Source organism: Oncorhynchus kisutch, linkage group LG29 (assembly GCF_002021735.2).
Source record: "Oncorhynchus kisutch isolate 150728-3 linkage group LG29, Okis_V2, whole genome shotgun sequence".
Taxonomy (NCBI): Eukaryota; Metazoa; Chordata; class Actinopteri; order Salmoniformes; family Salmonidae; genus Oncorhynchus; species Oncorhynchus kisutch.
The window spans coordinates 14,452,538-14,467,152 of NC_034202.2; the positions used below are offsets into that span (position 1 = coordinate 14,452,538).

Sequence of the window (14,615 nt, forward strand, 5' to 3'; positions counted from 1 at the left end):
GTCCATATCACAAAAGGAAATGTGAAACACACTGAACAAAACAAAAAATACATTCAGCATGCAATTTCAAAGATTTTACTGAGTTACAGTTCATATAAGGAAAACAGTCAATTGAAATACATTCATGAAGCCCTAATCTATTGATTTCACATGACTGTGAATACAGATGTGCATCTGTTGGTCACAGGATACCTTAAAAAAGGTACAGGCATGGATCAGGAAGCCAGTCAGTATCTGGTGTGACCAACATTTGCCTCATGCAGCGCAGCACATCTCCTTCGCATAGAGTTGATCAGGCTGTTGATTGTGGCCTGAGGAATGTTGTCCTGCTCTTCAATGGCTGTGTGAAGTTGCTGGATATTGGAACACGCTGTCGAACACGTCGATCCAGAACATCCCAAACATGCAGGCTATGGAAGAACTGGGACATTTTCAGCTTCCAGGAATTCTGTGCAGATCCTTGCGACATGGGGCCATGCATTATTATTATCATGATTCCAAGTGTTATTTCAATGTGTTGATGTCTTCACTAGTATTCTAAAATGTTCAAAATAGTCCAAATAAAGAAAAACCCTTGAATGAGTAGGTGTGTCCAAACATAGTACTGTATCTCTCTCTCATTCATATTCACTGAACAAAAATATAAGTGCAGCATGTAAAGTGTTGGTCCCATGTTTTCTGAGCTGAAATAAAAGATCCCAGAAATGTTTCATGCGCAAAGTTTATTTCTCTGAAATTTGTAAAAAAAAAATATATATATAAATGCAACATGTAATCTGTTGGTCCCATGTTTCATGAGCTGAAATAAAAAAAAACTTTTGGTTTTCCCTACCTTTGTTTAAGGTATCTGTGACCTACAGATACATATCTGTATTCCCAGTCTGTGAAATCCATAAATTAGAGCCTAATTAATTTATCCCAATTTACTGATTTCCTTATATGAACTGTAACTCAGAAAAATCGATGAAATTGTTGCATTTACATTTTTGTTCAATGTACTATGAAGACTTAACTTCATAATACAGTAAATTAGATAAACCTCACATTAATCCTGACTACAAACAATCTTGATTATGTGAAGAGTTGGAGAGAACTCTTGGGCGAGGTAATGCCTCCTGCAATTGCCATCTTGCAACAGAATTGAGGAAGACTAATGAGGCCTGAGAGCTATCTTACTACCTCCAAGTGCAGATCAGCCAGTTGACCCAGAGTAATGAGTACATAAGCTGTTCAAGATCATCAGTGGTGTCAGTAGGTTTTGAGCAGTACTGTTGGTTGAAAGAGTGTCAGTATTGACATCATAGACAGGTTAGCTGACAACCTCACGAAAACAATCTGCGTGCTTCAAAGGAGCTGAAGGCTGCGTTATGGTTCTTGATGGCCAGATAGCTAGCAATCATGACAAGATACTGCCATGTGAGGAAGTGGCTCGTTTTTGCTAATTTGATATTGATCTTGACACCATGTCTTATTTTGAGGTGTTTTTATTGATGTCACGTCTATATGCTAATATGGCAAAACATTTGCTAGCTAGCTAACCAACAACTGTAACAACGTCTCTCAAATACAAGTGCTCAATGTGCAACTTTATGTTTTCAATAAACATTGTTAATAAAATGTCAACTATATTTCATATCCAATGTAAGCCAACCCCGTCTGTTTTGCCCCATTGTCGCGCACATGTCGGTTCAGTTAACTACTGCCACTGTTAAATGCTACTAAAATGACTCAGAAACCATATTCTAGGGCCCATAGGTGCATCCCAATATGCTAAAAAAAAGCTTCCTTTCCTGACTCCTTTCTTTTCATCTGCATTGAGCTAAACACAGGGTAGGTGAAAGCAATGTGTACTACTATGGGGCATATATATTTTCCTATCCAACTCTTTCACATCAGTGCAAATGAGGGAAAGGAGAGAGAAGAAGCTACTTTATACTATTGAGATGCAGCCCCATTCGCAATCATGTAATCTTTCCTTCACTCTCATCACTTCTTAGGGTAGGAAAAAATTGAACACGAACTTAGTTCATGTTTTAAAGTTGGAGTTGAAAATTCTGAAAAACAGATGGTACAATGGACAGCAATACTTTCAAACAAGCTAGAAAAAGGAAGCAGGAAATATTTAAAAGAGTGCTCCCCTGTGGACTGTTGAGAGATTTCCACTCCTCCATGGTTGATGCTGGGTTTTCAGCCAGGTCAGCTGTGATAGATAGTTTTCGACGTCTATCCATATCTGAGGATATCAAATAGGCCTCTGAATCCAAAGGTTGCAAGTTCGAATCCAGTGATAGAAAGTTGTTTTGAGATTTTTGTTTTAAGCCCATCCCAAACTTTAACCAACATTAAGAGTTAATGCCTAAACTTAACCTTAAACACTTTGAAATGTGACGTTTGTAAAATATGGAGACCGAGCTAGTTGAGGTTTTCAAATCAAATCAAATCAAATGTTATTTGTCACATACACATGGTTAGCAGATGTTAATGCGAGTGTAGCGAAATGCTTGTGCTTCTAGTTCCGACAATGCAGTAATAACCAACAAGTAATCTAGCTAACAATTCCAAAACTACTACCTTATAGACACAAGTGTAAGGGGATAAAGAATATGTACATAAACATAAAGATATGAATGAGTGATGGTACAGAGCGGCATAGGCAAGATACAGTAGATGGTATTGAGTGCAGTATATACATATGAGATGAGTATGTAAACAAAGTGGCATAGTTTAAAGTGGCTAGTGATACATGTATTACATAAAGATGCAGTAGATGATAGAGTACAGTATATACATATACATATGAGATGAATAATGTAGGGTATGTAAACATTATATTTAGGTAGCATTGTTTAAAGTGGCTAGTGATACATCATTTCCCATCAATTCCCATTATTAAAGTGGCTGGAGTTGAGTCAGTGTGTTGGCAGCAGCCACTCAATGTTAGTGGTGGCTGTTTAACAGTCTGATGGCCTTGAGATAGAAGCTGTTTTTCAGTCTCTCGGTCCCAGCTTTGATGCACCTGTACTGACCTCGCCTTCTGGACGATAGCGGGGTGAACAGGCAGTGGCTCGGGTGGTTGTTGTCCTTGATGATCTTTATGGCCTTCCTGTGACATTGGGTGGTGTAGGTGTCCTGGAGGGCAGGTAGTTTGCCCCCGGTGATGCGTTGTGCAGACCTCACTACCCTCTGGAGAGCCTTACGGTTGTGGGCGGAGCAGTTGCCGTACCAGGCGGTGATACAGCCCGACAGGATGCTCTCGATTGTGCATCTGTAGAAGTTTGTGAGTGCTTTTGGTGACAAGCCGAATTTCTTCAGCCTCCTGAGGTTGAAGAGGCGCTGCTGCGCCTTCTTCACGATGCTGTCTGTGTGGGTGGACCAATTCAGTTTGTCTGTGATGTGTACGCCAAGGAACTTAAAACTTACTACCCTCTCCACTACTGTTCCATCAATGTGGATAGGGGGGTGTTCCCTCTGCTGTTTCCTGAAGTCCACAATCATCTCCTTAGTTTTGTTGACGTTGAGTGTGAGGTTATTTTCCTGACACCACACTCCGAGGGCCCTCACCTCCTCCCTGTAGGCTGTCTCGTCGTTGTTGGTAATCAAGCCTACCACTGTTGTGTCATCCGCAAACTTGATGATTAAGTTGGAGGCGTGCGTGGCCACACAGTCGTGGGTGAACAGGGAGTACAGGAGAGGGCTCAGAACGCACCCTTGTGGGGCCCCAGTGTTGAGGATCAGCGGGGTGGAAATGTTGTTGCCTACCCTCACCACCTGGGGGCGGCCCGTCAGGAAGTCCAGTACCCAGTTGCACAGGGCGGGGTCGAGACCCAGGGTCTCGAGCTTGATGGCGAGCTTGGAGGGCACTATGGTGTTAAATGCCGAGCTGTAGTCGATGAACAGCATTCTCACATAGGTATTCCTCTTGTCCAGATGGGTTAGGGCAGTGTGCAGTGTGGTTGAGATTGCATCGTCTGTGGACCTATTTGGGCGGTAAGCAAATTGGAGTGGGTCTAGGGTGTCAGGTAGGGTGGAGGTGATATGGTCCTTGACTAGTCTCTCAAAGCACTTCATGATGACGGAAGTGAGTGCTACGGGGCGGTAGTCGTTTAGCTCAGTTACCTTAGCTTTCTTGGGAACAGGAACAATGGTGGCCCTCTTGAAGCATGTGGGAACAACAGACTGGGATAGGGATTGATTGAATATGTCCGTAAACACACCAGTTTTACACAACATAGAAAATTGCCACCACAGCCACCGACTTGAGAGTCAGTCTTTCCCTGATAAATAGACCGAGACAGTGAGACAGACATTGACAAATGGTTTGAGATGGGAAGGCAAAACGTCACAAAATGCTTAGCAATTAAATTTAACCGAACATGAAGCATCATCCTCATCTCACAAGAGTGTTGTTGATTATGAAGTGTTAAGTCTTGTCTGCGTCTTTCCTTGTAGACTTACCACTATGTGTATTTGTGTGCCAAATAGGACAACGTGATCACAGAGAATTTTGTATTATTCTGAATCTTAATCCGATACACTCCTTTTAGAATTATATATTACATTCCGTATGGTATGTATTAATTTGTGGATGTCCATCACCCATTTCGTTTGATATGTTACTAATTACAATTTGTATTATATGTGAATCTGAAAAACATGTAATATGTTAAGAATTTGCAATTTGCAATATGTTACGAATTCTAGTTAGGTGGCTAATGTTAGCTAGCTTAAAGGGTTAGGGTAAGAGTTAGCTAAAAGGGCTAAGGTTAGGGGAAGGATCAGCTAACATGCTAAGTAGTTGCAAAGTAGCTAAAAAGTACTAAGTAGTTGAAAAGTTAATAATTAGCTGAAATGCTAAAGCTGTCGGTGATGAGTTTTGAACTTGCATCCCTTGGGTTGCTTGACCTTCACGTATCCATCTATTTTATGCAACCATACCAAATGTAACATTCCGTAATAATTTGATTCTCCTGGATGTATGTTTACTATGTAACGTCTTGTCTATTAGACCAGGCTGAATAGGAAGGTTTCCTGTAAATCTATGCCAACGACCATAAAACCGCGTGGTTGGGCCAATTCGTTATGCTGTAATTCCAAATCCTTGGTATATTCAATGTGCCATAATATTTAAACACCTGTACGTAACCGGCAGCCTGGATATGAGAGCGAGATCTGGGTGATGTGATTTGTCACCTATTCTACAGGATAGACAAGCATCAAGCAAGCGGACATTAAACTCGTCACCTGCGTTTGGGGTTATTATTTCATGCCTATACGCACATTTTCGAGTAGGCCTTCTTTCGGCTGTCCGTGCATAAAAATGAATTGTCCACGTAAATACTTAATTTGGGGTAAAATAGCTATTGAAGCAGAATGGCCACGGGGTTCGCCAAGTACAAAATCCAAGCAGTCATTCTGCAGAGTTCAATCACGGACCCTGGATAGTGAAATTGATTGGTCCCACAAAACACCTGCGCTCTCACAGAGAAAAATCACATTTTTTTTGCGTCCTGGAATTGGATCCTATAAACTATATGACGAAATGTCGCAAATAGACCCTTCAACACCACCCTCAAATCTGAGTGAAGGTTTGTCAATTATAAGTTTAAGACTACTTCTTATTTTACTCATACCGTGCGTGGTTCTTCTGCTGCTGTTGAACTGTTTGTTCCTGGGTTACAAGTTACACATTTTTTCAAAGAAGAACAGAAAAAGACAAGACAACGAAAGTATTTTACAGTCTACTCTTTCGACGCGCCAGAGAATGACCATAATATCAGAGGCGCCATTTGTCCCAAATCAAGAGGGGAAAGGAGGTTATATCTCTGTTTCAGAGTCTATTTTGGCGCAGGCCTTGAGCTCTCCACGTTCCTCTTCAAATGACAAGGCAGCAGTGGAGCAGAGTATCCGATTCGTCCGTCTGGTTGGGGCCACAGGCGATGGTGGTTCGAGCGCCATATTGGCGACAACAGCCGATACCAACTCCAGGATCGACCAGCCCCGTAGGTCAAGCGTGTACAGTAGGAATAAAATAGGGTGGCGCAGAAGCGCCCCAGTCCTACCGCAGTCAAGTGATTCAGAGGCAGAACTGCCTAACCTTGTGCCACCCAATTCACCTGCGCTCAATGATACACACTCAAGGGTAAATTCATGGTTCCAGCCTAATATTAGCCACAGTAATTGAACTCCACAGCCATTGAACTCTGTCTTGGATGTGATGTGTGACTGTTTTATGCACGCAGGTAACACCTGACCATAGGCACATGCGTCGGTGCAGCACCATGGAGCTGCAATATGTATTGAACAACACAGAGGAACACAAGTTTGATATGGTTGAATTCGAATGTGAATATGCCAGTAGCATACCTCCAGAGACTTCGTGCTGCTTTGTTGCATCTGACAACTCTTCCACAATGGGTCCTGGATTGGACAGCGACTTTGGAGCAAGCGCAGGTGAGTTGACATCAAATCAAATCAAAATGTAGTGAAATGCTTACATACAAGCCCTTAACCAACAGTGCTAAGAAAAAGTGTTAAGTAGAAAATAGAAAATAAAAGTTACAAATAATTAAACAGCGGCAGTAAAATAACAAGCGAGGCTATATACCAGTACAGAGTCAATGCGTGGGGGCACTGGTTAGTCGAGGTAATTGAGGTACTATGTACATGTAGGTAGAGTTAAAGTGACTATGCATAGATTATAAACAGAGAGTAGCAGCAGCGTAAAAGAGGGGTCTTTGGTAGCCCTTTGATTAGTTGTTCAGGATTCTTATGACTTTGGGATAGAAGCTGTTAAGAAGCCTTTGGGACCTCGACTTGGCACTACAGTACGGCATACTAGACCAGTGGTTCCCAAACTTCCTTGCATTTAAACAGCTCGCACACTTGATACAACTTGTCAAATAATAATCAAGCCCTTGACTAGGTGAATCAGGTGAGCTACTTCAGGGCTACAACAAAACTATGACATGTATGGGGGACCCCAAGGAGAGGTTTGCTAAACACTGTACTAGACCATATATAGCTGTTGTGTAAACGTACTAGACCATATATAGTACTGTTCGAGAGTTTGGTGTCACTTAGAAATGTCCTTGTTTTTGAAAGAAAAGCACATTAAAATAACATCAAATTGATCAGAAATACAGTGCAGACATTGTTAATGTTGTAAATGACTGTTGTTGCTGGAAACTGCTTTTTTAAAATGGAATATCTACATAGGCGTACAGAGGCCCATTATCAGTAACCATCACTCCTGTGTTCCAATGACACATTGTGTTAGCTAATCCAAGTTTATAATTTTAAAAGGCTAATTGATCATTAGAAAACCCTTTTACAATTATGTTAGCACAGCTGAACACTGTTGTTCTGATTAAAGAAGCAATAAAACTGGCCTTCTTTAGACTAGTTGAGTATCTGGAGCATCAGTATTTGTGGGTTCGATTACAGGCTCAAAATGTCCAGAAACAAAGAACTTATTCTAAAAATGTATATATATATATTTTTATCCTGAACAATCTACACACAGTACCCCATAATGACAAAACGAAAACAGGTTTTTACAAATGTTTGCAAATTTAAAAAACAAATACCTTATTCAGACCCTTTGCTATAAGACTCGAAATTGAGCTCAGATGCATCCTGTTTCCATTGATTATCCTCAATGTTTCTAAAAGTTGATAAGTCCACCTGTGGTAAATTCAATTGATTTGGAAAGGCACACCTGTCTCTAAGGTCCCACATTTGACAGTGCATGTCAGAGCAAAAACCAAGCCATGAGGTTTAAGGAATTGTCCGTAGAGCTCTGAGACAGGATTGTGTCAAGGCACAGATCTGGGTATGGGTAAAAACATATTTCTGCAGCATTGAAGGTCCCCAAGAACACAGTGGCCTCCATCATTATTACATTTAAGAAGTTTGGAACCACCCAGACTCTTCCGAGAGCTGGCCATCCGGCCAAACTGAGCAATCGGGTGAAAAGAGCCTTGGTCAGGGAGGTGACCAAGAACCCGATGTTCACTCTGACAGAGCTCTAGAGTTCCTCTGTGAAGATGGGAGAACCTTCCAGAAGGACAACCATCTCTGCAGCACTCCACCAATCAGGCCTTTATGGTAGAGTGGCCAGACGGAAGCCACTCCTCAGTAAAATAGGTTTTGTTGTGCCCTCTTCACGACTGTCTTGGTGTGCTTGGGCCATGTTAGTTTGATGGTGATGTGGACGCCAAGGAACTTGGCTCTCAACCTGCTCCATTATAGCCCTTTGATGATAATGGGGGCATGCTCGGTCCTCCTTCTCCTGTAGTCCACAATCATCTCCTTTGTCTTGATCACATTGAGGGAGAGGTTGTTGTCCTTGCACCACACGGTCAGGTCTCTGACCTCCCTGTAGGCTGTCTCATCATTGTCGGTGATCAGGCCTACCACTGTTGTGTCATTGGCAAACTTAATGATGGTGTTGGAGTTGTGCCTGGCCATGCAGTCATGAGTGAAGAAGAGTAGAGGAGGGGACTGAGCATGCACCCCTGAGGGGCCCCTGTGTGGAGGATCAGCGTGGCGGATGTGTTGTTACCTACCCTTACCACCTGGGGATGGCCCGTCATGAAGTCTAGGATCCAGTTGCAAGGGGAGGTGTTTAGTCCCAGGGTCCTTAGTGCCTTCAAAGCTCATCACTAAGCTATGGTGTTGAACGCTGAGCTGTAGTCAATGAATAGCATTCTCACATAGGTGTTCCTTTTGTTCAGGTGGGAAAGGGCAGTGTGGAGTGCAATAGAGATTGAGTCATCTGTGGATCTGTTGGTGCAGTATGCAAATTGGAGTGGATCTAGGGTTTCTGGGATAATGGTGTTGATGTGAGCCATGACCAACCTTTCAAAGCATTTCATGGCTACAGACATGAGGGCTACCGGTCGGTAGTCATTTAGGCAGGTTACCTTAGTGTTCTTGGGCACAGGGACTATGGTTTTCTGCAAAAAACATGTCGGTATTACAGACTCGGACAGAGAGAGGTTGAAAATGTCAGTGAAGAGACTTGTCAGTTGGTCAGCACGTGCTCGCAGTACACGTGCTGGTAATCTGTCTGGCGCTGAGGGGGAATAGGTTTTGTCATACCGTCTTCACAACTGTCTTGGTGTGCTTGGACCATGATAGTTTGTTGGTGATGTGAACACCAAGGAACATGAAGCTCTCAACCTGCTCCGCTACAGCCCTGTCGATGAGAATGGGGGTGTGCTCTGTCTTCCTTTTCCTGTAGTCCACAATCATCTCCTTTGTCTTTATCACGTTGAGGGAGGTTGTTGTCCTGGCACCACACGGCCAGGTCTCTGACCTCCTCCCTATAGGCTGTCTCGTCGTTGTTGGTGATCAGGCCCACCACTGCTGTGTCATCAGCAAACGTAATGATGGTGTTGAAGTCGTGCCTGGCCATGCTGTCATGAGTGATCAGGGAGTACAGAAGGGGACTGAGCATGCACCCTTGAGGGGCCCCCGTGTTGAGGATCAGCGTGGTGGATGTGTTGTTACCTACCCTTACCACCTGGGCAGCCCATCAGGAAGTCCAGGATCCAGTTGCAGAGGGAGGTGTTTAGTCCCAGGGTCCTTTGCTTAGTGATGAACTTTGAGGGCACTATGGTGTTGAACACTGAGCTGTAGTAAATGAATAGCATTCTCAAATAGGTGTTCCTTTTGTCCAGTTGGGAAAGGGCAGTGTGGACTGCAATAGAGATTGCATCATCTGTGGATCTGTTGGGGTGGTATGCAAATTGGAGTGGGTCTAGGGTTTCTGGGATAATGGTGTTGTGAGCCATGACCAGCCTTTCAAAGCACATCATGGCTACAGATGTGAGTGCTATGGGTCAGTAGTCATTTAGGCAAAGATGAACGGAGCAAAGTACAGAGAGATCCTTGATGAAAACCTGCTCCAGAACGCTCAGGACCTCAGACTGGGGGCGAAGGGTCACCTTCCAACAGGACAACAGCTCTAATCACACAGCAAAGACAATGCAGGAGTTGCTTCAGGAAAAGTCTCTGAATGGCCTTGAGTGGCCCAGCCAGTGCCGGACTTGAACCCGATCGATCATACATCTCTGGAGAGACCTTAATAGCTGTGCAGCAATGCTCCTCATCAAATCTGACAGAGCTTGAGAGGATCTGCAGAGAAGAATTGGAGAAACTCCCCAAATACAGGTGTGTCAATCTTATATTGTCATACCCAAGAAGACTCAATGCTGTAATCGCTGCCAAAGGTGCTTCAACAAAGTACTGAGTAAAGGGTCTGAATACTTATTTTAAAACTGATAACGTTTACATGTTATATATATTTGCAAAAATTACAAAAAGTATTTTTGCTTTGTCATTATGGGGTATTGTGTGTAGATTGATGTGAGGGGGAAAAAAATAAATCAATTTTGGAATATGGCTTTAACGTAGGAATTTTCAATGTTGCCTTGGTATGCAACTCCAGTGTACATTTGGCCTTGTTTTAGGCTATTGTCCTGCTGAATGGTAAATGTCTCCCAGAGTGTTTCTCAAAATCCATACGGCCTTGCTCAGAGCACACAAATTGGAGCACGGGATAGTAGGAGTTCAAATCAAGGTATGCGAAATGGAGCACGGAGGGCACTTCTCCTACGCGCACTCCGTTTGTACATATTTTGAAGCATTTATCGCTGCAAGCTTCAACAGAAAGTAAAAAATTACACAATCAAAATTTCTTCAAATCAATGATGGCCATTATTTGAGCTGAAACGAGAGAAAATGCAATCAATCAATCAAATGTATTTATAAAGCTACTTTTATATCAGCCGATGTCAACGTACTATACAGAAACCCAGCCTAAAACCCCAAACAGCAAGCAACGCAGATGTAGAAGCACGGTGGCTAGGACAAACTCCATAGAAAGGCAGGAACCTAGGAAGAAACCTAGAGAGGAACCAGGCTCTGAGGGTTGGCCGGTCCTCTTCTGACTGTGCTGGGTGGAGCATGGCCAAGATGTTCAAATGTTTATGACCAGCAGGGTCAAATAATAATAATCACAGTGGTTGTAGAGGGTGCAACAGGCCAGCACCTCAGGAGTAAATGTCAGTTGCTTTGTCATGGCTGAGCGTTCAGAGTTTGAGATAGCAGGTGCGGTAGAGAGAGTTGAAAACAGCAGGTCAAGCAGGACAAGGTAGCACACGTTGGTGAACAGGTCAGGGTTCCATAGCCACAGGCAGAACAGTTGAAACTGGAGCGGCAGCACGACCAGGTGGACTGGAGACGGCAAGGAATCAGGCCAGGTAGTCCTGAGGTATGGCCCCAGGGCTCAGGTCCTCCGGAAGGTGAGAGACAGAGAATTAGAGGGAGCATATTCGCACAGGACACCAGATAAGACAGGAGAATTACACCAGATAAGTCTGACCCTAGCCCACTTACACAAACTATTGCAGCATAGATACTGGTGGCTGAGACAGGCGGGTCGGGAGACACTGTGGTCCCGTCGGACGACAACCCCGGACAGGGCCAACCAGGCAGGATATGACCCCACCCACCTTGCCAAAGCACAGCACCCACACCACATATCCGCAAACCACCAACTTACTACACTGAGACAAGTATAGCCCACGAAGATCTCCCCCACGGCACAAACCAGAGGGTCGCCAATCCGGACTGGAAGATCACGTCAGTGACTCAACTCAAGTGACGCACCTCTCCTAGGGATGGCATGGAAGAGCACTAGTAAGCCAGTGACTCAGCCCTCTTAATAGGGTCAGAGGCAGAGAATCCCAGTGAAGATAGCGGAACCGGCCAGGCAGAGACGGCAAGAGCAGTTCGTCGCTCCAGTGCCTTTCCGTTCACCTTCGCACCCCTGGGCCAGACTACATTCAATCATAGGACGTACTGGAGAGATGAGTCTTCAACAAAGACTTAAAGGTTGAAACCGAGTCTGTGTCTCTCACATGGATAGGCAGACCATGCCATAAAATTGGAGCTCTATAGGAGAAAGCCCTGCCTCCAGCTGTTTGCTTAGAAATTCTAGGGACAGTAAGGAGGCCTGCGTCTTGTGACCGTAGCGTAGTTGTAGGTATGTACGGCAGGACCAAATCGGAGAGATCGGTAGGAGCAAGCCTATGTAATATGCTTTGTAGGTTGGCAGTAAAACCTTAACAGGAAGCCATTGTAGAGAAGCTAGCACTGGGGTAATATGATAAACACTTTTGGTTCTAGTCAAGATTCTAGTAGTCGTGTTTAGCAGCCGTCTGCCCGGTACAAACGGTGATAAAGACTTCAACATATGAATGACCAATATCAATTGGTCAAATCTATTCGAAGGTGAGCATTTGCCCACTGAAGTCAGTTACGATGCCGAACTGCAGTCAGGTTAAGTCCCTGGTGAGGGCGACGTGCATGCAGATGAGCTTTCCTGTGATGGTGGTCCAAACCCACTGTTTCATCAGCTGTCCAGGTGGCTGTTATCAGACGATCCCGCATGTGAAGAAGCTCTGGTGGACATTCCTGCAGTCAGCATGACAATTTCTCACTCCCTCAGAACTTGAGACATCTGTGGCATTGTTGTCACAAAACTACACATTTTAGAAGGACCTTTTCTCCCCAGCACAAGGTGGACCGGTCAAATTAAACCTGTGTAATGATCATGCTGTTTAATCAGCTTCTTGATATGTCACACCTGTCAGGTGGATAGATTCTTGGCAAAGAAGAAATGCTCAATAAACAGGGATGTAAACAAATTTGTGCACAAATTGAGCGATTTTTGTGCATATGAAACATTTCTGGCATATTTTATTTCCACTCATGAAACATGGAACTTCACGTTGCGGTTTTATATTTTTGTTCAGTATGTGTGGGGTACAGAGAGGGAGTCATAATGTTAAACACTATTATTGCACACAGAGTCCATGCAACTTGTGAGCAACTTTTTATTTGAACTTTGGGGTTGAATACTTAAGACATTTCAGCTTTTCATTTTTTATAATTTGTACAAATATCTTAGCATACCATGTGTGTAGGTCAGTGACACAATCTCATTTTAATCCATTTTAAATTCAGGCTAACAAAATGTGGAAAAAGTCAAGGGGTGTGAATACTTTCTGAAGGCACTGTACAGCAATATATATTGGTGAGCTATGTCAAGAATCCAGTATATAAATATGCGGTGTATAAACAGTGTAACTTAAATGCAATGTAGTATAAATATTAGACGTAGCTTGTCAAATACAGTATGGATTTTACATTTTCCAATTTAAGGGATTCCCTTTCACATACCTAATTACGCATGTGCTTCTACAGGTGTCTCGCTCCGAATTCTGTCTGCAGACAGCGACGGTCTCACCAACAGAATGTGGGCCTCAGGAATGGATTGGGACTATTATGACCCATGCTACGTGAGGGAGAGACACATACCCAAACAAAAATATCACAAACCTGCATTACATACCAAGCATTATTGGGTATGATGCCAGAGAATTACATGTTTTAATTTCATTTAGATATTTTTTAATATACTTTATTTACAATATCAGGCTATACATATTTTTCTCCAAATATTTAAAAATAATAAGAGCACTAAACAGATCACTTACCAAATGTAAAAAAACGTTTATTTTTATTTTTTATCCACCAGTTTAAGATGAGTTTAGTAAAGAATTGCTAATTCACTAATGTAAATCACATTTATTCCAAGACACTTACTTGTATGATTCACTTTTTTTGTAATGCATTCATTTCACACAACTTTCAATGTTTACATTTTTTTTGTGGTACACTTGAATAAGCACGTTTTGATTGTGCACAAATGTCTTGTACTTTTCACTTAAATGCACTATTAAACATTCAATAAAGATTGTGTATTGGTTTCGTGGTTGAACTTCACCAGTTCATTTATTGTTTTCATTTCATACAATTCACATTTCTTTAACATTTATATATATTTATTTAAAAAATGGCAAGTCATAAGCAATCCTTCTCCTTTGATTACAGGCTAGTATTGAATCCTTCAATAGTGGCTAGTAAGAAGGCAGATGTACTCTACCATATCCCCCACAGCCTTCTGTGTAAATCCTTACAAGGTTTGAAATTAAAAGCCAGAATATAGAGACAAGCTGCAACATGCGGTCTCTACCTATTAAAGGGTGGTGAGAGAGGTTTGTAAATAATATTAAATAGGCTTTTTTTTGTTTTAGTTGTGGTATTAGGTGTGTGTGTGTTGCGGCATTGTACAGTTTGCCAGAATGTATGTGAGGAAACTTTGGTCCACCGAGTGGTTGTGTTTTGGTCCACAGTGTGGTTTAACCATAGAGGTCGTCGTCGTTGTCCTCATTGAAGACTGTACCACCGCTGCCACCAGCAGAGCCCTGGCTGGGCCCAGCGCCTGGCGCAGAGCTAGTGGGGAACCTGAGATGAGGAGAGGACGGGAAAGTAACTGTTTAGCTCAGTACAGTACATATCAAGGGGAGACAGCTTGGTTATGCCAGAACATTCCTCATGTAAACCTTATGGCATGTTAGCTGTACTTTGTAAGAAGAAAAGTTCAATGAGTGATCCCACTGGGTGTATATAGGCTATAAATGATCTAGGATATATGAGAGCAGAAAAAGTTACCCAACAGTATTATTCAACATCATCATCCT

At 42.9% G+C, this 14,615-nt stretch overlaps 2 protein-coding genes across 4 annotated transcripts in view; one reads left to right on the forward strand and one right to left on the reverse strand.

Moving 5' to 3' along the window:
* The first annotated feature begins 5,365 nt into the window (after positions 1–5,365).
* Positions 5,366–13,857, forward strand: LOC109874285 (protein huluwa). Its single transcript, XM_020466132.2, has 3 exons — positions 5,366–6,139; positions 6,240–6,450; positions 13,276–13,857. Exons 1-3 carry the CDS (start codon positions 5,540–5,542, stop codon positions 13,440–13,442), a joined length of 978 nt encoding a protein of 325 aa, XP_020321721.2. The 5' UTR covers positions 5,366–5,539; the 3' UTR covers positions 13,443–13,857.
* LOC109874284 (transitional endoplasmic reticulum ATPase-like) overlaps positions 13,510–14,615 on the reverse strand; it is a 52,694-nt gene continuing 51,588 nt past the window's right edge. For all 3 annotated transcript variants that reach the window (XM_031809488.1, XM_031809487.1, XM_020466131.2), the window contains one exon: positions 13,510–14,379. In XM_031809488.1, coding sequence (XP_031665348.1) covers positions 14,274–14,379 — 106 coding nt within the window. In that variant the 3' untranslated portion in view covers positions 13,510–14,273. The remainder of the gene's footprint in view (positions 14,380–14,615) is intronic.